The sequence below is a fragment of the Orbicella faveolata genome, unplaced genomic scaffold (assembly GCF_042242905.1).
Source record: "Orbicella faveolata isolate gen_17 unplaced genomic scaffold, um_ofav_v1 contig_25, whole genome shotgun sequence".
NCBI classification, from domain to species: Eukaryota; Metazoa; Cnidaria; class Anthozoa; order Scleractinia; family Merulinidae; genus Orbicella; species Orbicella faveolata.
Genome location: NW_028301553.1, coordinates 11338311 through 11366297, shown reverse-complemented (window position 1 = coordinate 11366297; position 27987 = coordinate 11338311). Strand labels below are relative to the sequence as shown.

The 27987-nt window shown below is 38.5% G+C and overlaps 2 protein-coding genes across 2 annotated transcripts; one reads left to right on the top strand and one right to left on the bottom strand.

Annotated features, from left to right (window-relative positions):
• Positions 1-41: 41 nt before the first annotated feature.
• LOC110044064 (alpha-1,2-mannosyltransferase ALG9-like) lies at positions 42-19006 on the top strand. The gene is made up of 18 exons (XM_089293535.1): positions 42-168; positions 583-727; positions 3512-3646; positions 4396-4466; positions 4556-4644; positions 5431-5504; positions 5843-5904; positions 7236-7323; positions 8287-8392; positions 9281-9369; positions 9832-9874; positions 10391-10473; positions 12859-12930; positions 13281-13410; positions 14326-14473; positions 15827-15956; positions 16250-16380; positions 17135-19006. The coding sequence occupies exons 1-18, from the start codon at positions 80-82 to the stop codon at positions 17295-17297; spliced, it is 1848 nt and encodes a 615-aa protein (XP_089149661.1). The 5' UTR covers positions 42-79; the 3' UTR covers positions 17298-19006.
• LOC110044061 (BTB/POZ domain-containing protein KCTD7-like) lies at positions 18626-26926 on the bottom strand. Its single transcript, XM_020749583.2, has 4 exons — positions 26524-26926; positions 23022-23143; positions 21147-21380; positions 18626-20798 (listed from the first exon to the last, which is right to left on the bottom strand). Exons 2-4 carry the CDS (start codon positions 23091-23093, stop codon positions 20247-20249), a joined length of 858 nt encoding a protein of 285 aa, XP_020605242.1. The 5' UTR covers positions 23094-23143; positions 26524-26926; the 3' UTR covers positions 18626-20246.
• Between the last annotated feature and the right edge of the window lie 1061 nt (positions 26927-27987).

Here is a 27987-nt window from a genome sequence, read left to right as displayed (position 1 = left end):
ACCCAATCACAGTGACCGAAAGAAATTCGTAAAGTAGTCCGCTGAGTAGCACGTGCTCGTTCGTGGTCGTATAAACAACATGGCGGCTCGTAGACAGAAGGCGGGAGCAACTACTACCACAGCGTCTGAAGTAACTTCCGACTTTAAAAGCCCTGTAGATGTTGATTTGTAAGTATTTCTAGATTGTGAATATTTGAGATTTTGCTTTATCAACTTTTCTTCCTAAACACGTTTCTCGAAGCATTTGTTTATAGAAGGTTGACCGATGCGTTTGTTTTCGGGTTGGAATATTTCTGACCGAGGCAGAATTTCACCGGTCGTTATTAGTTTATCAAAAGCAATTGATCAATTACAACTTAATCCTTACCTCTTTCTGAAAGGCCAGTATTAAAGAGGGTCCGAGGGTCCCAGATGTGTGGAACCTTATATCCCACCTTGTCTTTTGCATAGACCTCTTATATGTTTGTGCCTCAGCTAACACGCACAAAAACAACAGCGACAACAAAAATAACCAGTCAAGCATCAGCGTGATTTTATGTTTAGTGTTCAATCCTTAGATTGATTGTCTTGTGAATTTTTTAGGACGAAGAAGCTTTCGCCATCAGACATATCTGTTTGGTGTCCAAGACCTTACACAATATTTAAACTGCTGTTGTCAGCTAGATTCTGCTCTGCCTTCCTCAGTAATATATCTGACTGTGATGAAACATTTAATTACTGGGAACCAGTGAGTAAAGCCATATTAAAGATTTATGTGGTAGTGTACATGTATGTAATTGGTTAGTCAGGTCAGTGTATGTGAGAAGAGTGAAAGTCTGTTAAACAAATGATCATGCCAATGAGGAATTCTTGAAAATGATTGGTTGTTAGGACTATTTTTTACCATTTGAACTGCAGTGTTAGCAGCTTGAGCGTTCAGTAACAAAATGTACAAATATGACAAAACATGTTTTATTACATGAAAAACCAGAACAGTGTAGTATGCAATCCTGGGTTCACTTAACTTTGTAAATGTGCATTGTAGCAAAATCAATGAGGCTGACAAATTAGTGTGTGCTTCTTTGTTTACTCAGGTTTACTAGAGTGAAAAAATATATATTTTGCTGGCACTCAAGCAAACGAGAATTACTGTCACTTCTTGGAAATTTTTTGTCGCTATAACTAGTGCTTCTAGTTTAAAAGATACATATAGGGGAAAAAGTTTCACCTTCTCCATACAGCAGTGTTTTGACGAGCAAGATGTTCATGAAGTCATTCCGGGAGTAACTGTGTTACGCATTTTCAAAATGTTTGTATAACTTTATATAGCAAGTGAATGCAGACGACTACGGATTTTGATTTCCCCCTCGAAAACAAATTTGCTTTACTCTTAAAAAGCTTAGACTTTCAACACAGGATTAGTTTTATTCGAGGTTTACAATTCAATCAGTTCTCAGATAAGAACCATTAACTTGACCTTGCTGTTATTCTTTGTTATATATATAATTTCATTTGGAAGTTTTTGATAGCTGTTACTCAGCTGTTCAGCCCTTCACAGCCAGCCTTTCAAAATTAACTACAGTACAGCCATTCAGCCATTCGACTTCAGTCATTCAAAAATTTTTGTCAGTGGTTCAGCCGTTTGACTTCTGTCGTTCAAAAATTTTCTTCAGTCATTCAGCTGTCAACCTCATCCATTCAAAAATTTTTTCAGCCATTCAACCTCATCCATTCAAAAATTTATTGTCTTCAGTTGTTCAGCCATTCAGTGTATCCGTTTTGAACAGTTTGTGGACCTGTTTCTTAGCTGTTCACTTGGCGTGCGTTCAACCATTTGAACGGATACCAAAAGGAACATTTTCGCATCACAGGTCACAAGTAGCTGTAAAAAAAAGTCTGAAATATTTTTAGGTTTGAACTGGACTCAAATCTATGACCTCTGTGGTACTAGGCATTGATTATGATAATAGGGACTTAAAGCAAATCGCTACAGCTGGCGCTGATATGGCTTCCAGAGGTAAATTTCCCCCAAAATGAGGCAGTGCGCATGTACGTCAGTTGCATCCAGCCGTAGCGTGAAATCTGACTACGTGAGTTGGGATGTTTTGCCGTAGTGGCTGCTATGTCAGGTTTATTTCACTTCTCTGGCCCTTTTCAACGGACATCTCGGCATTTTAAGAATTCCATTGGATACTATATCCTTTAAAGTCAATTTAAGTCAAAGATTGTGTCAAGGTTACCTCTCATAAGTTTGTAAATCCGTATCCTGAATTTACAATAAGGTTTGGCAAAGGTGTTGGAACGGCGAAGTGAGTCAAGTGAAATATTCGTGTTGAGCACGAGGTTGTTTTACTTCAGTTAGGTTTGCTCTGAGGGTTTAGTGAAGATGTTTTATATCTGGATAACTATACGATGCTATTTTGCTTCTTTGAGTATTGATATATTTGTGTTCTTCACTCGATATTCTTTGAGATATTTTTCTCAGAAATTATATATTTCATCCATCAAATTGTTATGGAAGTGTCTGGCATTCGCTTTCACTCAGAAATAATCTATTTATCCTAGTAAGACAAATAACGGCCATCGTCCTTTGAGCGAAGCCATTTGGCTGTGAGAAACTAAATAAAAGAGATTTTAAACTCCTTAGCCGATGTTTCTTTCATCTTTGTATTTCGCTTTACTCGCTAAACTTAAGAATTTGGCAGACCACCGAGATGTACTCTCCCCAGACCTTTTCAGTCACGGCAGCCGTAGTAACACCAGCCGTAGTGATTTGCTTAAACTCCCAAATGATACCTCTGGTACAGTGAAAGAGAATTTTTTGTTTGGTCCATGTGGATTTTTGCAGTCCTTGAACCCCTGCTCCCTTCCTAGAAGAAGGGGTCTGTTGCATGGCCATGTGACGTGACCTTGGCAATCGTAAAAAATGGTTCTGGTTGAAATAGATACCAGAAAGGGAAAGAGTATGATGAAATAAGTAAGATTTCCAATTTTGTGAGATGTTACGATTATCTAAATGTTTGAAAAATTATCAAGACTTGTATGGAGATATGCTACTGGATGGTTAGCTTTTCCATCCAGCATACAAATTGTTTAAAATTCTCAAACTATTAAACTGTCCTAAAATCTCACAATATAATGTCGTCTTACTATTTTTTTTTTTATTCTGGCTTTTTATAATTGACCAGGTCATGTGACACAGCCATGCAAAGGGCCTATTACAGTATGCCGTCTTTTCAAGGGGTGTGGATTTTTTCCTGGAATTGCCCCTTGCAAATTTTTCCAATGAAATTAGGAGCTGATGCCAAACAAACTCTGACACCAATGTCGAGACGAAGATACTTAACTGATAGGTACAATCCTGGCCAAAAGTCTTGGAACCTTTCTTACTTTTCTAGTGTTTTTACAGCTCACCTAACTGTAAAGAGAGGAATACATATCCCCCCACCTCCTCCGGATCCCTCCTGGATGTTTGGCCTGGATTGCAGGTCTTATTTATTTATTTTTGATCAGCCTTGTTTTTAACCCTTAGATGCACTTCCTGATGTTTGGATCTGGTTTTCAAACCTGGGAGTATTCACCCAAGTATGCTATTAGATCCTATGCTTACCTGCTTCTACACACTTTTCCTGGGAAGATACAAATAAAAATATTTGAAGCTAACAAGGTACGTCCGTACTGACTAGTAATACTACATTCATTGACTGTTTAGTTGTTATGGTGACAATAGATTAGTCATTTTCTTGAAAATGGAAGTCAACATGACAGATGAGGGTGTTGTAATACTAGATTCATGCACTGTATTTGTGAACCACTCAGAATAATTAAACTATGACTGGATGCAGAATGTGTGCAACGCTATAAACATTTAAGCCACCGGTAGTAGTTACACGTATTGTTCACTTGTAGTTGAGTTTAACCATTGTTCAGTTTAAATGTAGTTTTGTGTCAGTCGCTTTGCGTTTGGAAAGTACAGTACACAGAGTCAAACAGCATGAGGAAACAGAGGGTTTTCATTATAATTTAAAAGTAAGCTGGGTAAGTATAAGTTCACAAGTAAACAGTCCCTGACTGTACTGAGAAAAATGAACACAAGCGCAATGACTTATTCTCAGTGGAATTTGTTTGCCTATGGATACTCTTGCACTTATGACTTTATGACTGCGTTACTGGTAAAAGACCTTGATTTTTTTAAAGACAATTTATCGTTGTTGATGTTGTGAAAACCATTGTTTGTGTTATCATGACAGTGTTCCATCCATTTTTAATGTTTAATTTGTTTGACTGATAAAACACTTAAGAAATTGCCAGATTTAAATGTTGCACACAGATAACAAAGTGTGCCTTCCATTTTATGAAGAAAAGATATTATTATATATTTATTATAATTGCAAGATTTTTTCATTTTAATTGCAGTTGCTGGTGTTCTACTTCCTACGATTTGTTCTTTCAATAGCATGTGCTGCTTGTGAAACATATTTTTACAGGTGTGTGGATGTAATGCTTCCGGTAATCAACAGACTTGAGGGAACAAATTATACAACAGGTTAATTTTGCTATTCTGTTTTCTTTTTAGGGGAATAATGAAACAATTTGGCAACCATGTTGCAAGGATAGCCGTTGTTTTCTTGATATTTAGCACAGGGATGTTTATATCTGCAGCTGGTGAGTTGGAGATTTTAAAATTGTTACAAACTAGTTGAAAACAGTTTTTTCTTGTTAAAAACAGTGTGTTCTAGTTAGACATGGTAAAGTCTGCATATGGGCCAAGTGGACCATCAGGTCAGAGCTTACTCCGCTCTATGTAGCATCAAGCGACTAGGGATATTTCTACTCCCCCTTGGATGGGATGCTAGTCCATCACAGGGCTACCCCCAGCATTAAGTTTCCCAGTACCCATTTAAATACACCTGGGTGGAGAGAGGCACTGTGAGAGTAACTTAGCAAACAAATTAGATAACAGTGTTTTCTGATTCTGCAGTATACACATGTTTGAACTATGAAATAAGTGTGTACATGCATAAAGATACCCCCCCCCCCCCCCTCCTGTCTAAATCAAATCATAAGTGGAATATTCATGGTGTGCCACAACAAACCAAAATTTGCAAGTTAACCGCAATGTAATGGGTGTAAAGAAGACCAGTTTTCTTCCTTGTCCTTTGGGCAAGCTGTAACCTTGATGAAGTAACCTGAAAGTCATTCTAAGTAATCTTTCCCCACCAAAAAAATTCTTACTCAGACAAGTTATTACTTTTAAGTGACGGTAAAGACACACAAACCACAACCATCTGACACTTTTTTTTTTTATGTTTTTTGGTGACTATGGAATGAGGACTGTTCATAACAAGTAAAAGATTAGCATTTTCACAGTGTAAAACAATACATATTTTCATAAATATGAAGATACCTCATTCAATAGTCTCTGAAAATTGTGTTTGTTGTTCTTTGAAGCATTCCTGCCAAGTACATTTGCAATGTACATGGTTCTCTTGTCCTATGGTGGATGGTTTGCAGGAAATTATGCCGTAAGTTCTTTTTTTCTTTCATCAGTCTGTCTTAGTTTCTTGGTGTCTTTGTGCTACAGTAGCTGAATCTCATGAGCTATCCCAATATTATTATTGGCTGGCAGTGACTTTGTATCTTTGAGAAGTGTACATTATGTACTTTTGAGAGCTTCGGTTGAATTAAATTATTGACTGTGTGACATTGTAATTTTTCATGAGAATAAACAGTTATTGCAGTATTTGCAGCTTTGCAACAAATCTTGACCTCTGCACACATTGTTTTAAATTATCTTTGATACTAGTAACTTAAATAGTTATGATTATTATTAATAACACTATGAATATTACTCTCCCTAAAGGTTGCTGTTTTAGCAACAGCAGCTGGTGCACTCATTGGCTGGCCATTTAGTGCAATTCTTGGGTAAGGACGATCTTTTTTACTTTGCAGTCGTGTAGCTGTATATAATGACATGGCAGACCATCACAGTTATGTGACTGTGTAACTCAAGCAGTTGCAAAAATAAAGCTTGGAAAAAGTGCTGGACTTAAGATTGGTGGATTCAGGCTTGAGCTTGAGTGAGGTTCCTTTTAAGGTTTTATTTCCATGACTGCTTAAGTTTCATACATAACTGCAATGATCCCTTCTGTCTTGACATATCTCTCTCACAGTGCAAATATGTGATGTTTCATAAATTCACTCACAGTTTACTAGTTGTAGTTGAAGTTAGAGAATTGTTAATTTACAGTTACCGTAATGATTCAATTTAGTGCCAGGGCACTTATTTACTTTTGGTACCGCAAGGAAGGGCGTTTATTCAAGACAGGGCACTTATTTGGGACAGGGTGTTTATTTCTTTTTTGAGAAACAGCTGAATGTTCGAAACAAAACTTGAAGAAGAGATCATTCGTTTGAAGGAATTCTGTACTCACACGGACAGAATAGTTGGGAAACTCAGACGAAGACCACAGTGACTGTTTTTGTAATGCGGCCTTATGTATGTGAGCAAATTAAGGAAGATGAACCTCCATTGATACATACACTGTACTCTGGCAGCACTGTAATATTATAATTCTTAGAATGGGGGCGCTTATTGGAATAAGGGCGCTTATTAATAAAAACACATTTGAAGGGGGGTGCTTATTTGAAAGGGAGTGGTTATTAAAAGGAGAGCGCTAAATAGAATCATTACGGTGTGTCTTGTTATGCAGTAATGGATGACTCTTCGCGTCAAGGGAAATCTTTGTGCTGACTTGTTTTCTGTAAAAAATTTTATATGAAAATATTTATAAATTAAAGTTCATAATTCATTGCAAGCAAGAAAAGATTTGTAGCAGCTTGAATAGAATTTCTAGTTGCTGTTAAATTACCTCTGAATCATGAGTCAGATATATTTCTCAAACTTATTTGATATGAAATATTTCTAATCATTGATTAAAGAGAAGAAATCCTAACTTACAGTGACCTTGTTTGAAAATTGGTATCTAGTTAACATACGTTTTTGTGACTTTTTGTTTCTGTTCTTTCCTTCAGTTTTGTTCTGACTGAACAAATACATGTACATGTATCCCAGGTAATTTAGGCAGCATGTCATCACATTTCCAACCACGTCAAATTTCATCTAAATTACTCTACTGTGACATACAAGCCAGTTCAACTTTCTTGAAGTCAGTGCCTGTAAAATGCAAAGCAGCACTGTCTCTTAACTTGGTATGTTAAACGAAATAATTTCTGGCTGTTTTGCTTTTTTTCAGGGTTCCTATTGCGTGGGATATTTTAGTTCGTCAAAGAAGAATAATGTATTTTGTGCAATTATGCCTTATATCACTTATAGTATTTTTGGTAAGTGAGTTGGGAAATGCAAGCAAAAGGCTGTCTTAGAACTCTGATGGAAACCCTTAGCCAATGCAAATAGTTGTCTTGCTGATTCTGTGGCCAATGAGAGTTTATTTTGTGATAAATTGTAGCAAACAAGTGCTTTCTATTTTGCTTTCTATTCCAATGTGAAAACAAATAAGAATAGTACGTTTTCTTCATGATTTTAGGAGTTATAAATACTGATTCACTCATGTTTCCAATGACACAGTATTTCTAATTCTCCCAAACTTCCATTATTTTTTGTTCCTATTCAACAATTAGATTATGAGCCCAAGATTTCAATCATGCATACAAATTGAGAGCAAAAATCTAATTGTTTTAGTCTAAATCTACTAGTTGTTGAAAACTTTATCTAAATCCTCTTCACAGACACTTCATTAACAACCGCATACTGCTAAGCTACTCACTATCTACAACAGAATAGATAGTGAGTGGTGCAGCCAATCAGAGAATGGCATTTGTGATAGAACACTTGTCTGTCTAGAAGATTTATTACTAGAACTTATAGAAACAGGAAATTTTTCTCATTTTTTGATTTATTACTTTTTACATGCTATCATGGTCAAGGTTACCGTAGTTAAGGTGGTCATTTATTCAGTAATATGAGGTTGTAATCAGCACCTACATGTTTCCCACATTTGAGATCACACACATCAGTGGTATATAGCTGCAAGAATGAGCCTGCAATGAATCTGGGGCAGAAGTGAAAGGGATCTTTTTCACAGCCTCGCCACTTAATGTAATGTGATCCAAATGCGAGCCTGCTCATACACTAGTTTTGTGCAATGTTCAATGCTCAATGTCTATGGGCATCTTTTCAAAATTAATTCCAAAACTATAGCACTGAATAAATTGTATAATTCTGTGCAATAAATTCAGTAACACTAAAAATTGTTGTAACCAAATTTCTTCTTTTGTTCTTTTCAGGGTCCACTAGTTTATATAGATTCTTTTTTCTATGGCAAGACAGTGATTGCTCCTCTGGGTATAGTCTTGTACAATGTGTTTGGAAAAGGAGGTCCAAATCTCTATGGTGAGAGTAAAACAAGGTTTCACATTTACACAGTCAGCTATATGTATATGTTGTAGAAACGTTTTCTTTTTCAAGAAAGGCCCTAAAGCAAATGTTGACAAATAATCATGAATTGATTTACATACTGTAGTGTGTAGTGTAGTCTGATATTTGGAGCAGTTTCCAGAGGTATTTTTAACATCACGAAGGAAGCTCATTAGCACTCTTTCGTGAATTTTATATCAAGGGTTATTTAAATTTAAAAAGAAATTAGGGAAGACCTGTCTGACTGAAGGGTTAGTGGATTTAGAGCTTTAAGTGAAAGTCTGATCAGTTCCACAAGACACGTTGCTCAGTCAGGACCTTGCTTTAACTACATTACTTACAAAAAGTTTTGGTCAACCTGTCTCAGACATGCAGATGGGGAAAAGTTTTTTGCCCTACAGGGAAAATGGTTGAGTCTGAATTCAAGCCAAGTGGCCCATCAGGCCAGAGCTTATCCCGATTTCCGTAGCATGAAGCAACTAGGAGTATTTCTACTCCCCCCTCCATGGGATGCCAGTTCATCGCAGGGTCACCCTTTGCAATAAGTTTGCTGGTACCCATTTATACACCTGGGTAGAGAGAGGCACTGAGAGCAAAGTGTCTTGCCCAAGAACACAGCACAACGTCCCCAGCCAGGGTTCAAACCTGGATCACTCGATCCGGAGACAAGCATGCCAACCATGAGGCCTCCTGTTTTTTTTTTTTTGCCCTGCAGTTACACTTAAATTACAGATATCCCTTGAATTAAATTACATGTAATTTTATAGAGACAAAACAAGCAAATACAAAAAGTGATAAGCTATGACCACTATGATCACTATGTATGTAGAGCACACACTGATATTTTAGCATTTTATACCACAGGTGTAGAACCATGGACATTTTACTTCCTGAATGGGTTTTTAAACTTCAACCTTGTATTTCCCATGGCACTCCTTGCTCTGCCAGCTTGCGTAAGTATTATCAATGACTGAATGTACTATCAAAAACACCCGAGCCATTATTGCAAATGGAAAGTTATATTACATGAACCCTAGGATACAAGTGGTAAATTTTGTGAGCAATGCAGGCTGCAGTTATATCAAGACTGATTTAGGCTTTGAAAGACAGTTTGTGCCATTGAGTTTCTGTGTCTCTCTGCAAAATGATTTATTTAATAAATGCTTAATATGAAATCCGATAGGAAATCAAGCAATTTCAGTTTTTAGTGGGCATAAACCTTATACAAGAATGATTTTCAGTATTTTACAGTCTTTTTTTGCATTTTCTAAAAGCTATTAAAAGTTATAAATAGTTGCCTGAAATAACACCAAAAATAGTTTCTCATGGGAACTTGAAGACAACAGTTTTACGGATGAACTTGATAAACTATAAATTAAAAATGTCTAAATTTTGCTACATTTTACTTGTGGCAGATGTTTGTAAAGCTGGTGACAACACAGACACAGGAAAAAAAATGTAGGTGAATTTGAAAAAAAAAGGAAAATCAACAAATTCAGGGGTTTCATTAAGGGCCGGGCACTGGGCAAATTGACCAGCTGTGAGGTGGATTTTGCTTGCCTTGTTTGACCATCTAGAGGAAAGTTTTTCTTATAATAAAAGAAGTTCAGTTCAAAAAGTTTGGCCTGCCTGTGAAAACCAGTTGCCCTAGTGCTGGTAATGGAACCCCTGCAAATTAAGTTGAAAGTTATTCTTTAAAAATAAGCTACATGTACTTACAGTACTGTAACTCTAGAAACATAATTGCTTAACTCAATAAACTCTACACAAGGGTCAAAACTTGGTCAAGCATTCCTCTTGACAACAAATGACTTCACTACTAGAAATAAGTTAGTTTATGCCTCATTGTTCCATTCTTGAAATGAATACTTCATTTTTTGCTATGTTCTATTTTATTCATCAATTTGGGGGCCAGAACTTCATGTTCGATATTTCCGTCATAATGCTAATTAGTTTCTTGCATTCGATATTTAGTCCCCTCCTCAGTGTTGCCTGTGTGGTTGTCATTATCAGGAATGTACATCTGGATTTTAATTTTCTTCACAAGGCCTCACAAGGTGCAGTATTACTATACTTGTTTGATAGTCCAGTACTTGCCCTCTCTCTGCCCTCTCTCTTTCTGGCCCACTCTCTCTGACAGATAGATGATGTAGGTGTGTGTCAGTCTGAGAGACTGGTCAAACTAGTGCTAAAATTATGACTAAAATTACTTCACGTTTTTACGAAATGCTACTGGGACAACAAGGTGAAGAACTTTATCAAGTGAATAGACCAGTTTTGTATTCTTAATATTGGACTGAACTAGCTTGTAACTGAGGCTAATGCAGGGAGTCTTTTCAAATGCAAATGACATTAATCTCTTTTTATGACATTTCCCCACATGAGCCTTCAATGCAAGCTAGTTCCGGTTCAATACCTAGAATACGAAACTGGTCTACTCACTTGATAAAGTTCTTCACCTTGTAACTGAGGCTAATCAGGGGAGTCTTTTCAAATGCAAATTGCATTAATATCTTTTTTATGACATTTCCCCACATGAGCCTTCAATGCAAGCTAGTTCCAGTTCAATACCTAGAATACGAAATTGGCTTATTGCTGAAGGAAACCAAATTGTAATCGATGATTTTGAGCAATTTTTGCCTAGAGAAGACTAAATACATACACAGAATCAGAAAAAGTCTGCTGTATTACAGGGTCATGGGTTTGAATCCCTTTTAAGCCTGAATGGACCTTTTCAGCGATATAGCAGCCATTTTGAATTCTATTGTTTCCAATAGCTTTTATGGGATGCTCAGGAGGCAACTTAGTATGTATTTGCCCCCTGAGCATCCCATAATAGCTATTTGAAACAACAGAATTCATAATGGCTGTTGTATCCCTGCAAAGGTCCATTGTTTTCAGGCTTTATCATAACTTTTTAAATTAAAGGTGGTGTATTTAATTTAACTGTGATGGTCTTTCGTTTAGATTATTATATGGCTGTGTCTCACAAGGACTGGAAACTGCCAAATTCACAAATTTGATTGGCTGAAATCGATATCAAGCGCGGTCTAGATTTTCCCATTTAGACCGGCATCTAGATGGGTTTCATTTTGCGTTGAAAAAGTAGCAAATCAAAAATGTTCACCGTTTTCTTTTATTTTCTTCTCAATCATTTATGGAAGTGCCAAAAATCCTGATGGCAAAAAAAAGTAAAGAGGATGAGCAAATTTCAGCAGGTTTAAGTTAAGCTCATCTCCGTTTGCAAGCAAAATGTCAGCAAACCAGTTACATCAAACGAATTAAAGTTTTCTTCTTTGCCATATAATAAACATCTTATTAACCGAGCAAAGTCGGTCTGTATGGGAGAATCTTGACCTCGGTCATGTGTACAGACCTCACTGCGTTCGCTCTGTACTCATGACCTCGGTCAAGATTCTCCCATACAGACCTCCTGCTCGGTTAGTAAGAGCTAAGTATTAAATTTTACAGCATCGGCTACCTGACTTCTTGCATTCTGTTGTGTATTTTAAAAAATAACACCACAGAGGAACAAAGTGTATGACGTCTCCTGCCTTGTCTATTCCTTATTGAAATGGGTGTGTCTGAATTAGTGTCAGCCATGGGGGACACTTTCCATGTCTGATACTGGTTCCTAATCCAACAGGGCAGATTTCACTTGAGTGTTGAAAGTAAACTTGTTGCATTTGCTTTTGTTTTGCGTTACTATGCCATGTCACACAATCGACTTCAAAATCTCATACCATTTTGTTGTCCTATCAGAAGTAAAACCAAATTCTTGATCGAGTCGTACACGTTTTTCTGCTCTTGGCACAGGCTTTGAGCCAGAATTTGAAAAGTGGCCGTCCAACATGTGCTATAGGGCCTGCTCAAAGGAGCAATTTATAAGGCAACATGTGAAAAATAAAACAATTTTCTTTAGAAAGTGGCCATCCATAGGATGCCTGGAAATCATCTGGCTAAAAGCTTGTCTTGGCATATTCAGCTTCATGTATTTGGTTTAAGTTTTGACTGGTTACCGGTAACTTCAGTTAAATTGTCTGTGTAATTTGTGGTTGGCCAGTGAGAGTAAAGTAATGCTATTGTTTTTGTGTTGGCTTTACGACACTCAATTGAGAACTGCTCTATTGTTCAACAATGAAAACAACAAAACAACAAATATGCCAATTTGTTTAACTGCTCCAGGAAAAAGTTTATATACCTAAGTACGGTATGTTATACATGTATGTATGCAACTCCAGTACCCAGTCCTACCACGTAACATTGCCATGAACAAAAACTAGGCATTGACAGATACATGTAGTTGCAGAAATTTCTGTAGAAGATTTATTGCATGGGGTCGTTAGCTGTGAATGCATGTGAATGAATGAATTTTGCACTGTAGCTGCTGATTTCGTACAAGAAGTCAGCTGCTCATCATTGTGTCTGTCTTTTTGTCTTAGGAGGAGAGATTTTTGTTCCCTATTTACCCATTCATCTGTTTATGTGGAGCTGTAACTCTTACAGGAGTACAGGTATGTAAGCCATAGGTATGAATGCAGGGGTTTCATTAACGATTTCACTAGGAAGGCAATTGGTTTTCACAGGCAGGTAAAACTGTAAGGATTAAACTTGTTTATAAAAAAACTTCAAGCAACGGTACACAATAGTACACAACGGTATATTTGGTTTGGTCTACGCCCTCATCAGCTATCACTCGATAGAAATCTCAAAATTATGATGATCTCAGGGAATTATGAGCTCAAGATTTGTTAAATACATGATTAATCAGTCAGTGTACAGATTAATTATTTATTGTTTATTAAGTTGTCATTCATTTATTCATTTCATTATGCACCGAATGATTTATCAATGTTCTCCACAGAAACTGTTCCATAGCATGTTCTTCAGTAACAGTAGGCATCATTACTCAGCCTCTTCAACGTGGTTTGCAGTTTTTATCAGTGTTATTTTCTCGCTGTTGGCTTTATCAAGATCAAGCGCATTATACTATGGTGAGATGTGCAGCTGTCATCTGTCTTTCTCAAACTCATTAATAATTCATCAAGTTTAAACAAAGGAAGTCATGACGGATACGGTGTTTGGATATCTGATCTTAATTAGCATAGATTTTTACGATTTTATTTCTCTTGAAGTAAGAGTCGTTTCCTCTCCTCAGTCGAACACTGTAATTTTACCCCCGATTTCTCAAACTACCTGCTTTTTCAAACCAATTTTTGTATGCCTGGGAGGTTCGAAGAATCGTGATTCCACTGAATATGTTTTGAACCAACAACAACAACACGCACGTTATTACCAAAATAGAAAAATTCTCTGAACCCTCGAGAGAAACGAAAATCTCAGATCTCTAGTTTCAAAAGATCAAAGGATTTTCTTTAGTAATATCCTTGCTGAATCCTGCATGGATAGGCCCTTTGCATCTGGGGTTACGTGACTTGATTTTTACTAATTTTTTCCCTATTATGGGTTATAACTTAAAGAATGCCAGAAATGGAAAGAGCCTATCGAAAACAGCAAAATTGCAGAGTTTGAGTCCCATGGCATTAAAGAGTAAGTTTACTTGTCAGTTTGAATTTTTGGAAAATTTAGAGGATCTATGAAAAATGTTGCTGGAGAGCAAGGCCTTGCCCTCAAACAACTTTTTTCATTTAAAACTTCTTAATTTTATTAAACATTCAAACCGTCGTAAAATGTCATTCTTTAATGCCTGTGGTCTCAAACGTGGCCATTTTGGTATTTTCAACATACATTTTCCATTTCTGGCATTCTTTGATTTTAAGCCCATAATTTTGTGAAAAGTGGGTCACGTGATGGGCTAGCTGCAAATGGCCTTATTTCATCACTAAAGTGGAGGTAGTTCAGGTAGTTTATGAGGCATTGTAACCTTGTTGATTATGTTGGTTGCCTAGGCTACCATGCTCCCCTCGATTTGTACATCGAGCTGAACCACATGTCGTCAAAGCTTGAGCAGCCCCTCCCCCCTGACAAAGAAATCAACTTGTGTGTTGGAAAGGAGTGGTACAGATTTCCAAGCAGCTTCTTCTTACCTTCAGAAAGGTAGTAACTGTTGTTTAATCAAAGACATCCGTTATTTATTTTATTTATTTATTACAATTTAATAAAACTCATTTAAAATACAAATTAACAAAAACAGAAGTGCCATAAGGATGGTCCGTTAGGATTTATTCTGATTTTTTAACATTATGGCCCCATTACGAGGGGGGAGGATCCGAGTGTCCCACATCCCTTTTTTGGCCCAAATATCCTGTACCCCTACATCTCTCCATGTACCACCTGTATTCCTATCCTGTATCCCTACATGTACTCCCGTTTTATCTGATATAAATTTCTCATATCCCAATAATTTTCCCCCAAAGTATCCTTTATCCCATTAAGGTTTTTACCCAAATATCCCCTACTCCGAAATTGCCCACTCAACAATAGAGTGGGCTTAGCGGTCTAATGGAGTCGAGCGGCCCTATTTCGAACACGTAAGCGGTTGTACGTAATGGTTGCCAGTCTCCAGCCTAACCGAATATTTAAGATTCTGACTACACTAATACGAGACATTCAGTGTGAATAGTTCATTGAGAATGGGTCAGTCAGTCATCTGATATTGATGTATTCTGTCTTACAACATAATCTGTATCCTTGCAAATGATAATTATTGGTTCTAGCAATTAGAACTTGTGCTAGGCCAGATACGAAAAACCACTAAGAAAATTACCCTTTAGCTGTGGCCAAACAATACTGTGATGAAAGCTTTACGGCGCAAGCACTAAAACGCAGTTAATGGAGCGTGACGTGCAAACCTCGGAAACAGTTAGCTATTGTATTTAACTATGTTAGAGCGCTGTTAAATTATGTTTGGCACCCGCAGAGATCGAGTGAGATCCTTGAATGCTTTATTGTACCAAGTGTTGCGAAAGACTGTCTAGCCTTATCACAATATGATCTGCATCATGGCAGCTTTCTATTGGTTACACCCATAGTCGTGTCTAGCTATAAAAGCACCATTATTCTGTGTAAAAGCACTTCCCTTCGGTGGCGTGCGGTACTCAGTAAGCTTTGTTCAATAGTAAAAACCGTATTCCTCATGTAATGCAACAGCATGAGACGCCGAGGACGGGGTACAAAAACAGTAACGTAGAATATTTTCAATTATACATAGCAGCTGTTATAACAAAGGCTTGATAATAATAAGAAAGAGGACGAACACGAAGACTGACTAACCTAGAAAGACCTAAATCTCCCGCTAAATGCTGAAATTTTCCCTAAGCGTCCCATGAGACCTCGCGAGCCCCTCCATCGTGCTGTCAGAATAATAATTTCTGACTAATTCGTCAACCTCGTTACTCAATCGTCAGAAATTTCAGGAATTCTTACGATTGTCGTTGTACTTTACCCTAGATGGTACCTGCAGTTTATTCGTTCTGAGTTTCGTGGTCAGTTACCAAAGCCTTACAGTGAAGGAAGCAATGCCACAAGAATTATTCCTACACACATGAACGACATGAATAAAGAAGAGACTACAAGATATGTAAGTACTTTGCAAGCAAAACTCTGTTTATTATTTATTAAAGTCGTGAATGTGTCAAATTAATTTATTACACTTCAGTCTTAAACTCTTCATCAGGTTTTATCGACCTAATGAAGGATTCAGCACAAAATACCAACTGTAAAGACTCTAATGTATTAGGTTTTGTCATATTTATGCGAGCCGCAGAGGCCTACTTTGTACTATAAGTACGACATGATTAACTTGTTTTCCTTCATTTGGTGAAAATTGGTAAAGATCGTTAATTCAAAAAGTGTGTTACTTTGTTGCAACAGATATCTATCACAAAATGCGACTTCCTTGTGGATTTAGAGACACAGAGAGAAACCGAACGTGAACCAAACTTTGTTAAACGAACGAAAGACTGGGAAGTGGTGCTTAAAAAACCGTTTCTAGATGCAGAAAGGTACGTAATGCGCTGCTTTATTTAGTTTAAAGCCTCGCCTCTCTTTTTCTGAGACCGCGATTTTCGTAAAAGAGGTTGCTTAGCAACCAGATTACCACAAGCTGACGTGTATGCGCTCGCTGTGATTTCGAATTTTCGTGCATTGTTCTGACTGGTTGAGGGCATGGAAAACCATCGGGTTGCTTTAAGGGCAATTTAGCGAAAGGGGCGCTTGTCCCGCTGACTGTGTGCGGGCTAGAGCTTCATCAGTATTCTAAGAACGTTTCCTTCCATTTCATATTCACTTTTTTCCCCGAGTGTCTTTCGCTTTTTTGTCGTTTCAATGGAGACTTTCGGTGCGACGTCATCTTGTTGCCGCCAGGCTTACGCCACATTCGACCGTCCTACCAGTCTACCGGGTTCTCCCTTGTCGCCGGTTTAAAATGGTGGTTGTGATTTTCAAATTGAGGAGACAATGGTCACTTGATAATGCAGGATACAAAGTCCCTGTTATTTCTAGAGAAATGCTGTGCTGCGTTCTCGGCCAAAAAAAATTGTCCAGCTTCAAAATTAATTATTAATTTTTAAGGCCAATAACTGTGGTTCCTGATCTACAATCAAACGAGACGTGTGCGCAACCTCGTTCCCAGGATCTCTCATCCTCCTGGGAACGAGGTTAATATGGACCCTTAAACCTGAAACACTTTCCAAGTGCAGTATCTGTCTTGTGTCACGCATTATTGGTCTAAAACAAAGCTGCTTGTTTTCTTTTCAGATCTCACCGACTTTTCAGAGCGTATTACATTCCCTTCGTGTCCCACCACTACACAAAGTATATAAATTATGTCTTACTGAGATCACTGAGGAAGACGAGCTCAAAAGCAAAGAAAGGGAAAGAGAAAAAACATGTTACAAGTGGGCAAGAAACTAAGATGTAACCGACAGTGTAAATAACAACTAAAATATTGCGCTCTTGTTTTGTTCTCAGTTATACATATAAAAGTTTGTTTTACGCGATGTCCCGAACTTTTTCCGACGAATATGATAATCTTCGTGATATGTCGTGCTGCGCTCGGCTTTCTTCGGATAAGTCCCGGTCGCCGAAGATGCTTTAACATTCCAAGGACCTTGCGGATGCTCAGAGCAAATCTTAACTAAGAGTTAATTTTTCAAGCTTGATGACCTGCAGGAAAACCGGTCGTCTGTGTTCGTTACCTCTTTGGTGGGCTTCTTTACCAAAGTAAACCTTAATCTTTCGATTTGAAAGTAATCTTGTCACTCGCAAAATTACAACGACAAAGTGTCATGAATTGCTGTCCGTTATTTTTTCGTTTGCGCCTATTTAGTATCAAGTACGGCATGTAACGCCGGCAACCAAAACGCGGGGTGTTTACCTGAAAATACTCACAAGCGATGACAGCAATTTTAAAGTTAAACGTTTTCGTTCAAGCGTTCAGTTCTCGTTCAAAATTCATTGTTCAACTGAAAAGAACTGAATGGTTTGAACAGACTAGTATTCTATAATATTTGATAGCTTTGCAGATAAATTCAAAACAAAGCGACCTTTTGTACAAATATTTCAGAGATATTTCTCTCAACATCCTCCTTGAAAAACGAACTGATTTAAGTTTGAGCATGTCCATTGTACATAGCTTCCACGAGAAACACAATCTCGTTCCTAGAGTCTTCGTTCCCCTTGACCAGCGGTCGGAAAACGAGAGCTCTGGGAGCAACCATTTTGAAATAACCGAATTCTGGTGATTCTGCCCATCCGGTTTCACTGCGCAGTCTGCATCTATGGCGCATGCCCGAAATGGTTGCTCTCAGAGATCTCGTTTCTCGACCGCTGGTCAAGGGGAACGAAGACTCTGGGAACGAGATTGCGAGAAACAGAAACTGAACTGAAAGCATAAATTTGTAGATAACTGGATGGGAAACTCGTAAGGCCAGTAAGGAGTGCCAGCCATTACCCAACACTGTTAGCATAACCAAGGGAAAAATTTTGGTTTAGATATTCTTTTTTCACAATTCCAAGCAATCTCTAAAGTAAGGAAAATGCAAAAGAGGGTTAAAAGGTAGCACTGGTGTAATATTTCATCTCTTTTTCAAACTTTTGAGTCTTCTTGTAGCTTCCCTCTCACAACTGTTTTCTTCTCGGAACAGATAGTGACTGCGGATAAATAACGGTACCGTTTATTCTCTCACGCCAAGTCAAGGATACTGCTTACTAGCTGTTTTAAGTACGTTTAGGTACAAATACAATAAATTAGCAGCAGCACATTAAATCCATTTTATTTTCGACGTTCTGTTCTAAAGAGTATCTATGACACATATAATAATATTTTAAAAATAGTTTTGAATTGACAACGACATCAATCTGGGCAACTAAATAAATATATCTATTATATTTTTAATTTACAACTTTGATGTTTAAATGTATCATATATCTTTACTCTTTCTGTGCAAAGACAATACTTTATCTCTGAAATATACTAATAAATTATTTTGATAACTTACTCTTATATGTAAGTTCATTAACTATACTATCTCCCTATTTTCTTTCTTCCTCACAAAACACCATCAACGGTAGTGAATGACTGTATAATAAAATCGTACTTTGTGTACATACGAATTCGTGTTGTTTAAACTTTCTCTCGTACTGTCTCTGAGTATGTAGTTCACGAAGACAAAAGATACAATAGAAATTTTAACGTCCGAAATTTTTTGCAAGTATTGTATGTTATCTACTACAGTCGAACCTCGATTATTTGGACGTTGGGACTAGACCAAATACTCCGGATAATCGAGGGTCCGGATAATCGAAAATATGAATGTCAATGACGAACAAAACTGTTTAAGTAAAGCAATATTTAATCGTGAAACAACACTTTTACAAATCGTTTGGAAAACAATATGGTCTACTTTGTATCTTGAACCGCTCAACTCTTGGCTAATCAGAACTCATTCGAGTGTTCTTCATTAGCTGCTTTTGCTCTTTAAAAGCAAAACAAACTCGTTTTCGACTGCACTTTTCAATGCTATAGTTTTAAAAAGAATATTGCTACGGATCTTGATCATAACCAATAAATATTCATGACAAAATTGGGACCAGAGAAAATGTCCGGATAATCGAGAAATCTGGACAATCTAGGAACGGATAATCGAGGTTCGACTGTAATGGTAAAAACGTACGCGCGTGTGGAGCAGTGCCATTTTGGCGGGAAAAGACTTGTTACCCTTTCGCGCGTTTGAAACAATTGTTGCAGGACAAACATGATAAGTGTCCGCGCTATATTAAAGCCAACATTATTTTTGTCGGGACTCTACGCGCATGTGTAACAGTGTCGTTTTGGCAGGAAAACATGGTAACCCTGCACGCATGTGAACCAATGACATTTTGCCGGCTAGCGTGTTCTTAAATCTCGTAATCGGATGTATAAAGGTCTCTGTTATCCATAGTTGATGATTTTGTGTATTCTCATAACCTGTCAGCTCGACATTCTATTGATATTGTTAGGAGAATTAATATCTGAATAGTTGGATTTAATGTAAAAAGTAACTAACAATTCACTATTTCCAGCTATACCTTATAATATTTCCGTTAGACTATAAAATTCCTTTCTCTTGCTTTCGTATGACGAGAACAATCTGGGAGAGTTCAGTAGTAAAGTTACCAAGGGGTGGGTTTCAGGGTAGAGAGCATAGGGGGAAGGGGTAGGGGGGTATTTTTCGGGCCTATCTTAAACCTGCCTCACCCCCTTGGTAGAATTAATATTCACCCCTGGTTGCACTCGCCATGTGAAAGACGTCGAAACGAAACTCGCGGTGAAACAGGGGACTATAAACAGTCTACACATTTAATTTGTCGCCAATGGCGTCATTTCAAATTACCATTCAAACTCGACCACATGTTCTGTCACGTTAAAGCGACACTCTTCCTTTCCGATCCCATAATGCAGCTTGATATTCTTACAGCGGATTTTCTCTTCGCGGAAACTACAGCAGTAGCCACTGTTCTTCAAATCTGCCTCCGTCATGCTGATGAACATTTTCATCTCGGCATTTGTCAAAATGCAAATGACCAAATCTGTTTCTTTAAACCGTCGTTGCACGTAATCAAATGTCTCCTGATGATGAATCACGCCCTGTTTAGCCGGTTTGGAGACCACGAGGTTGTGCGCATGCGGGCCCACGCAGTCTCCGCACTCCATGATTTTCTTGTGGTCCTCTAGTGACAGCAAGCTCACCTTGCTGGTGGATGTCAGGTTTTGCAGGCTTTTGCTCTGTGCGCACGTGATTATTTGTTGTTGCCACTTTTCGAAATCACTCCCGAGCTTCGATTTCCTTGCATCTTCCAGTTTGTGCGCAAAGACGTTGGAGAAACGTTCTAGTGTTCCGATCAATCCTTCTATTTGGTAGAATTGCGCTTCTTTGTAAACCTGCAATAATATGCAATTGACACTATGCTCAGGGCAACAGACATAGTGACATTCTCAACAATAGTTTTCGTGCAGTCTGGGTGTGGAACGGGTTAGGGGCGAAGAGCAGAAAAAAAAAGACAATTCTTTGAAATCACATTAGCAATATTCAGTGTGGAATATTGATTTCATTGTTATGGTCAGTTTGAATCATCATGTATGCTGTTTAATTTTCCTCTATTACTCGGAAACTGCCTGAATCCGAAATATCCGCCCCCCACCCCCCCCCAAAAAAAAAAATGGGGAAGGGGCTTGAGGTAACACAGGTAGTTTCACGTAATCATCATTATATTCAGGTCTAGTTCTTACCTCAAGTGCTATATCGGCTGACGGTAACTGCTTTCTGTCTCGAAGATAGTTCAGTATGTACTTGAAGTAGGTTCCATCGCGATCAATGAAGTACCTCCCCTCGCTGTCCGTGTCCAGTTCATGACGTCCGCTAAACATGGCTGCCAACATGGAGTCTTTGTCTTTGGTCAGCGTCGACAGAGTAGTCACAAAGCTATATCCACCTACATTGAGAGGTATCACCCGCGGAAGGGACTGGGACAGAGACAAAAGTCAAAATGGTATGTTTGCGGGTTTGACTTACATATATACCACGAATAAGAATAAGAACCTTTAAAAGTGTGAAAGTGTTTAGCCCTGGCGGACTAAGGGACACTAAACAAGAATAAGCCTGCAGTACTAAAATCAGGTTTTGATTCTACTGCATAGATTGAAATTGTTATGAGTATGAGAAAACACGCGTCTACAGGCTTCAACTTCAAGAGTTTATTGAAGGACATTTACACAACACGTAAACCTCAAGATCACGTGACAATAATCACACAGGACAACCAACTTATCCATAACAGAAATCAGTTCAGAAGGAACGTCATCGTCTGTTTCACGATGATTTCCGAAACGTCATCATAGGAAACCCAAAAAATGATAGCTTGGTTGCTTAGGGTTTGGTGTTTTGTTCAGCATTACAGTTGACCAAATTGTTAGTCTGAGATGCCCTACCCAGTCCCTCTCATCCTCATCTTACAGTCCTTACACAGCAGATGGGCCTCTCTTTCAATCCTGATGGAGAACACTTCTAAAGCGAGATGTATGCCCATCAATGTCAAATACACTTTTGTTCCGTGAAGCTCTACACTTCTTCTGAAATATGTATAAGCCATTGCATGATAGCAGAACATCTTATTTAGTGGTCTTTCCAGCTTATGTCGCCCTTCTGTATGTTTAACAAAATTTGAACCAAGCCTGCAACGGGCTCCCCTGGATGCCAGAGGTTTGTTCTTGCGTGTAGCGGGTTATTTCACTGAGGTCGTCCCGGTCGGCAAGAGACCGCTTTTCCCGCGGGTCACAATAAAAAGGCTTGACCGAAACCGGCAACCACGCTTGAAATTTTGACCCTGGCACCCTGAGGATGTAGCAAGTGGAAACCAAACAGAGTTAGCGGGTGTGCCCAGTGGTGGGGAGAATGACGCAAGAATTTAGTACAGCATGCAACGGAACATTCACGCTACAAAGTTGATGGTACTGTACTTCTTTGTATTTTTACATGAGCAATGATTCTTCGCTGTGCGGTAGCAATGTTTGTTTTTCACTTTAGCAGCGCACGTCCAACGGCAATGCCGTTTACATCAGAAGAGAATCAGCGATATCGAACTTAAGTTCTGAAATATCATGTTACATTTCGCATGACGTCCATTCACGACGTTGGTCTTTGCACATTCGGGTGGGATTTGCGGTGACCCCTGGTCACGAGAAAAGGCAAACAGAGTTTTTAAGGAAGTTTTCATTCTCAAGTGGTCTAACAAGAATTTTGCGTCTTTTGTGATTAATGTTTAGAGTCGAGTAACTTTGATGAGAACAAGATTTTAACCAAGTCAAAGGAATGCCGTCGAAGGAACGACGTTGGTAACGCCTCCTGACAAATAACATTGAGTCGAAGTCCAAATGTTTACTGGAAAATCTAAGACATTTAGCTTTTTCCTCACTGGAGTCTATATATCGAGATGTAACGTTTGAAAAACGAGGCCAATTAAGCAGTTCTTGAGAACTCAACGTCTCGAAAACGTGAAAGAAAACAACAACAACAACACCAAAAAACCGTCTCGAGGTGTGAAATGTTTTAGGCACATCATTACTGCAGTGTTGATATCAAAAATAAAAGACCGTGTAAAAACTCACCGAAACAGGTCGCTGTGGTTCGCTGTGTCCAACCATGTCTCCGCTGCAGTTTGAACAGGGTAAGCCTTGCATTGATCGTTTATATCACAAATGTTCATACAATTAGGCAATGTTTGCGTAACCTACAAAGTAATTGCAAAGATAAATTTGCGAAGGTGTTAAACATTGCACCCCGCATGTTGGGCTAAGAGAGGTTCATGTTTCACATTTTATGTTCCTCTCGGTTTTATACATGCACTGAGACATTGCTGCGTTGTCTACATTTGTTTTGACTAAATGAATTTTATTAGCAGCTTCAAATCGGTCTGAATAGCATCTTTAAAGTACCTGTAAAGCGATCGGGGGTTGGAAAGGAATTCTTTTGGAGTTGGGGGGTTGTAGGGTGTGATATATCTTTGCGATTAGCCTGCGAACAGGCTCCCGGTGAGCCGGAACCCTGTCCCCGCCCCGATCGCTTCGCTCTCCGAATTCTTCTGTATCGCGCTTGCCGAAATTTTTTTCCGTCCTCGCCGGGAGCCTGTTCGCAGGCTAATATTAGCATTTTTTTAGTTAATTTTTTTTTTTTTTTGATGCAGTATAATTAGTGAAAAGTCCAGTACTGAACTGAATGAAGTGAATAGAAACTACTCTGGAATTATAGTCAGGTGAGAAACACGTCTATGGTGGGGTGCTTATAAAAAACTAACAATAACGAATCGTCTTATCCCAGCCAGCGCCCTCAATGTCACTCTCTGTCCCCTCACTTTCCCTTGATTATGTCCCGCTGGAAATTCGAGCGCGGGCTCTTAAGACAGGCACTTCTGAATTTGGCTTTGAAATAACAACATCTTGCTATTATAGTCAGTTCCCTAAACGGGTCCCGGTAAAATGCTTGTTGATAACGTACAGGAGAAACCTCACTTTCTCAAACTCCGTTATCTCAAAACCCTTGCTGACTGAAAAAGTATAACTACGGGAGAATACTTACTATCGGCTATTTCGATCCCCGACATCTCAAACTGTTGTGCTTTATACGAATACACGATCAACTGATTTTGTGACTTTTTTCCTATCGTCACTACTGTCTTTCAATTTTTTTATTTAAAGTTAGACGCTTTTTGCCTATTACGTTCTCTAGACCTCACGGAAATGACCCCATCTCTGTGACATCTGTTGACATAGAAACTTAAATCTATTACTTCTTTGTCTGTTTACCCATATCAGAGAGAAGGATTAATAGTCTGCAAAAGAGTGCAAATCCAACCAGTCTTCACATCGTTTGCGGGCAATTAAAAGCAGCCTTAAACTCAAAATCATTGTAACGGGAGCTAACGACAGTCGGGGAACTCGCGTGATTTTTTCAGAGGGGCCGCGTATATCACCTGACCTCTGTTGAACACGTAGAGCGCGTGCGCTTTAGACAAGAATACAGACCAGTACCCCCGAAGGGGGGCGGGGGGGGGGGGGACTCACATATAAAATGGACGGGGTGCTCCTCGTACCTTTTAGGAGTTCAAAAAGCGGTTTTTGGTACCTGTAAGGGTGTTGAGCTTCAAAACGTCCACAGCGGAAGCTTTTATGGTACCTTTTAGGGTATTGAGTCGTTAAAATATGACAGGAGATGTGTTTTGTAAGAATTGGTATCTTTTAGGGGAGAAAAAAGTTCCAATCCACACCCACAAAACGGGATCTTGGTGCCTCTTAAAGGTTCTTCTCAAAATTTCCGACGAGCACCCCCGTCCTTTTTACATGCGAGTCCACCCCCCCCCCCCCCCCCCACCACCGTAGGACCAGTACATGATTCCTATTCACTGGGCTGTGTTTGTATGTTTTTTCTTGGATCGCCTGTTTATTTCAGTGCAAAGCTTGAGCCATCGTTTAATTTTGGCTATCAGCTTGAGAATCGAACGATATTCATTATAAAGCAAAAGCGAATGTTGACAATTTTACAGTAACGCCATTGTAACGCCACTAGAAACTTAGCGAGCGGAAATTAGCGCTGTTTAAAGTCGCACCGACTGCTCTTGTGCGCTTTCAAAAGTGGATACAAAAATGGAGTCTCATTTAAACCGGGTCACAGCCACTGCTGAAAACAAATTTGCAAAACACCACGACCTTTATAACATACCGAAGAGGTAAATCGCTTGAAGACAAGCTCATTAGCGCAAAATTTTGAAGGTCAATGGTTCGAATTAAACCACAAAACCACATACTCCCGGGGGTCTGTGTACGCCAGTCAATTTTATTTTCGCCGATTAGACGAAAATAAACCTCAAGTTTCTTATTGCAGCTCACTCGCTGATTGGCTTATTTAATTCGCCACTCGCGAATTTCCTCGCGGAAATAAATTCATTTCCTCGCGCGGAAATAAATTTCATTTCCTCTCGAAAATAAAATGGCTGCTCCGTAGCAAATTAAAATCACTTGTTCGCAAATGCCGCCGGTACTAATTTTGAAAGATAGCTGAAAATTTAATGACTCATCTTAGCCTAAAATTGAATACGCTGATAGTATATTGGAGAAACAGTCATAGGAGCTAGTCAAGGTATCTTGGGATATTTGTTACCTTTATATTAAAGGAAACTTTAAAATAATAGTTGAACTAAGAGAGAAAAACACCAAAGAGCTAGTAATAAACCATAAAGGAACAAGGATGATTAAGGATGGAGAGGATTGCCACGGATTACAAACGACTAACTTGAAAAATGTCGAGAGGAAACTTACAGAATTTTAATTAAACGTGATACTTCGATCTTTCTTTCGCAAGGCAAGTCCAACACAATAAAAATATTTCTCTTCTGAAGTCTTTTCCTTAATTTTTCTAAGCACTTATACATTGTGATTGATCTTTACATAGCTCAGCTGGAGGAAAAATCATATAAACAAAAATGGCTGACATCTGTGGAAAAAAGAAACACTAATTTGTTGGAAACAAAGTATAGAATCAATTACAGTACAATTCAGAGGCGCCCGTATATATGAAAATATGAGTATAAACGAAGCAACTTTTCTAGGCTGCAGTAATTTGCACTTGATATAAAATATATAATTGTGTTTTCTTGTCTGTGGTAGTCCCCTACATGCAAATTTCCCGCGCTCATTCGTCTGCTAAGAATATATCTCTTCTAGTTTAAAAGATTATTTTTTGAGAATTTAAATTTAAATAAAAAATGTGGTACAAATACGTATAAATTCGTTTCCTTCGGTGCCCCAATTTTCCCGCTTCAGTTGACTTCGCACAGTAAAATAGCTCGAATCGGTGTAAACAAACCTGGTTCGAAAGTTACGTGTTAAAGTTAAAATATTAAAATTTTGAGAAGGGGATCGGCAATTAAGAATATTCACTAACCAAAATATCTGGTCGGCGATTTTATATTTGGGTCTTACAATTTGACGTCGGTCGTCTTGAAAGCGTTACCGGGTTACAATTTTACTTTCTCGGCGGCGAACCCTCTTGTGTTTGCTGGTAACATATACGGGATCAATTCACATAAAATTCACGATAGTAAAAAATAATTATTACCTCGCTCTGACAGTGGACTTTTGCGTTCCTTTTCTGATGTTGGATTTTACCATACATTGATTCCACCGAAGCATTGGAAAGATGTCGTCGTTTTATTCTGCCAATGTATTCCTATGATTTCGCTCGACTGAACTGTGTCGTTTATTTCTGAGGAGTCTTGGATCAGTCGCAAGTACATTGTCTTTTATCACAACATTCGGTAACACCTGCTGACAGGGTGTGAGACTGGTAACGAGCCCAGGCCCTACTCAATTGTATTTTTTCTTTGTACCCGCAATTTGTACCCCCAGGGGGAAACACAAAACGGGTCTGATTTCACGGGCCACAAGTAGAAACCTGACGTTCTTTTTCCCTGTGTATATTACTTATATTCTGAAAATAGTAACTTGTTCCAATGTGAAAAAGAAGCTGTAAATACATCTTTTGTGACCTAAAGGCTGGATACTTAAAATTAAGACGTGACTGTACCATACCAATTAAGACTTCTTTCAATCAGTGTGACATTAAAAACTATGAAAAAATTAAATACGACTATTTATCTTTTTTATCAAGGACTCTTCTGGGGGCGAAATCATGCTGTGTAAAGTCAGACTGGAAAATTTTAAGAGTGAAATTCTTCATTTGGTATTTCGAGATAAAATTAGCCTTCGTCATGGTAAACTAAAGTCAAAGGAAACTCAAATATTGCGTGAATTTGCTTTATCAGTCGCGGGTTATCTTGTCCGTGTAGCTCAACAATGTGACCTTATCAGCTGATCAGCTGATCACGGGTTATTGCCGTTTCCACAGAAACGGTCTATATGGCAAAATCCCGACCAAGAAAGGACCAATCAGAACGCTCCGATCTACCTCAAGATTATCCTGTCGTGTGATAGAGACGAATTAAACTTCAAGGCAATGTGTCACGCTAACGTACAGAGCAGAACAAATTGTCATCTAGCTGGTTCACGGCAGTAGAACCCGGGAGTAAAATCATCGCAGAAATAAAAACAAAATCTCTCGTGACGATAATGAAATTGGACTGGGGCAGGCCTGCTTCCGTTCACAAATTTCGTCTCATTCTGATGATAAATGTAAACTCATTTTGCCTGCCAAGTGTCAAATAACTTTTCCCCAGTATCGAAGTAAATAAAAAAAACAACCAAACTACGTTCGCTGGCCGCTTAAGATTTGTGACGTGATGCCGATAATTCACATGAAAAGTCTGCTGTCGTCACCAGGATTCGAAGAAGAGTTCCTAAAGTAACACAAGATCATGTTAATGATTTGATACATTAAAAGTGTATATTAAAAATTACATATAATTTGTTTTAAGTTCACAACCTCGCGGTCCCGGATGTTAAAAACCTTAATTTTCAAATAAATAATCGCTAACCCTCCCGTCCCAGATATGAAGAAATGAAATAAATTTGTACCTTATTATCCAGTAACCGTATTTTTTTTCATTTCTTTTTTCCGTGGTAA

What these genes read in the sequence shown, in the direction of transcription:
- LOC110044064 (XM_089293535.1), top strand. Translation starts at nt 80, where the DNA reads ATGGCGGCTCGTAGACAGAAGGCGGGAGCAACTACTACCACAGCGTCT. An exon ending in AGGAGGTCCAAATCTCTATG is followed by an intron (nt 8,393 to 9,280) that starts GTGAGAGTAAAA and finishes TTTATACCACAG; the next exon opens with GTGTAGAACCATGGACATTT. An exon ending in TAACTCTTACAGGAGTACAG is followed by an intron (nt 12,931 to 13,280) that starts GTATGTAAGCCA and finishes TGTTCTCCACAG; the next exon opens with AAACTGTTCCATAGCATGTT.
- LOC110044061 (XM_020749583.2), bottom strand. Translation starts at nt 23,093, where the DNA reads ATGCAAGGCTTACCCTGTTCAAACTGCAGCGGAGACATGGTTGGACAC. An exon ending in AACCACAGCGACCTGTTTCG is followed by an intron (nt 21,381 to 23,021) that starts GTGAGTTTTTAC and finishes TCTCTGTCCCAG; the next exon opens with TCCCTTCCGCGGGTGATACC. An exon ending in CAGCCGATATAGCACTTGAG is followed by an intron (nt 20,799 to 21,146) that starts GTAAGAACTAGA and finishes ATATTATTGCAG; the next exon opens with GTTTACAAAGAAGCGCAATT.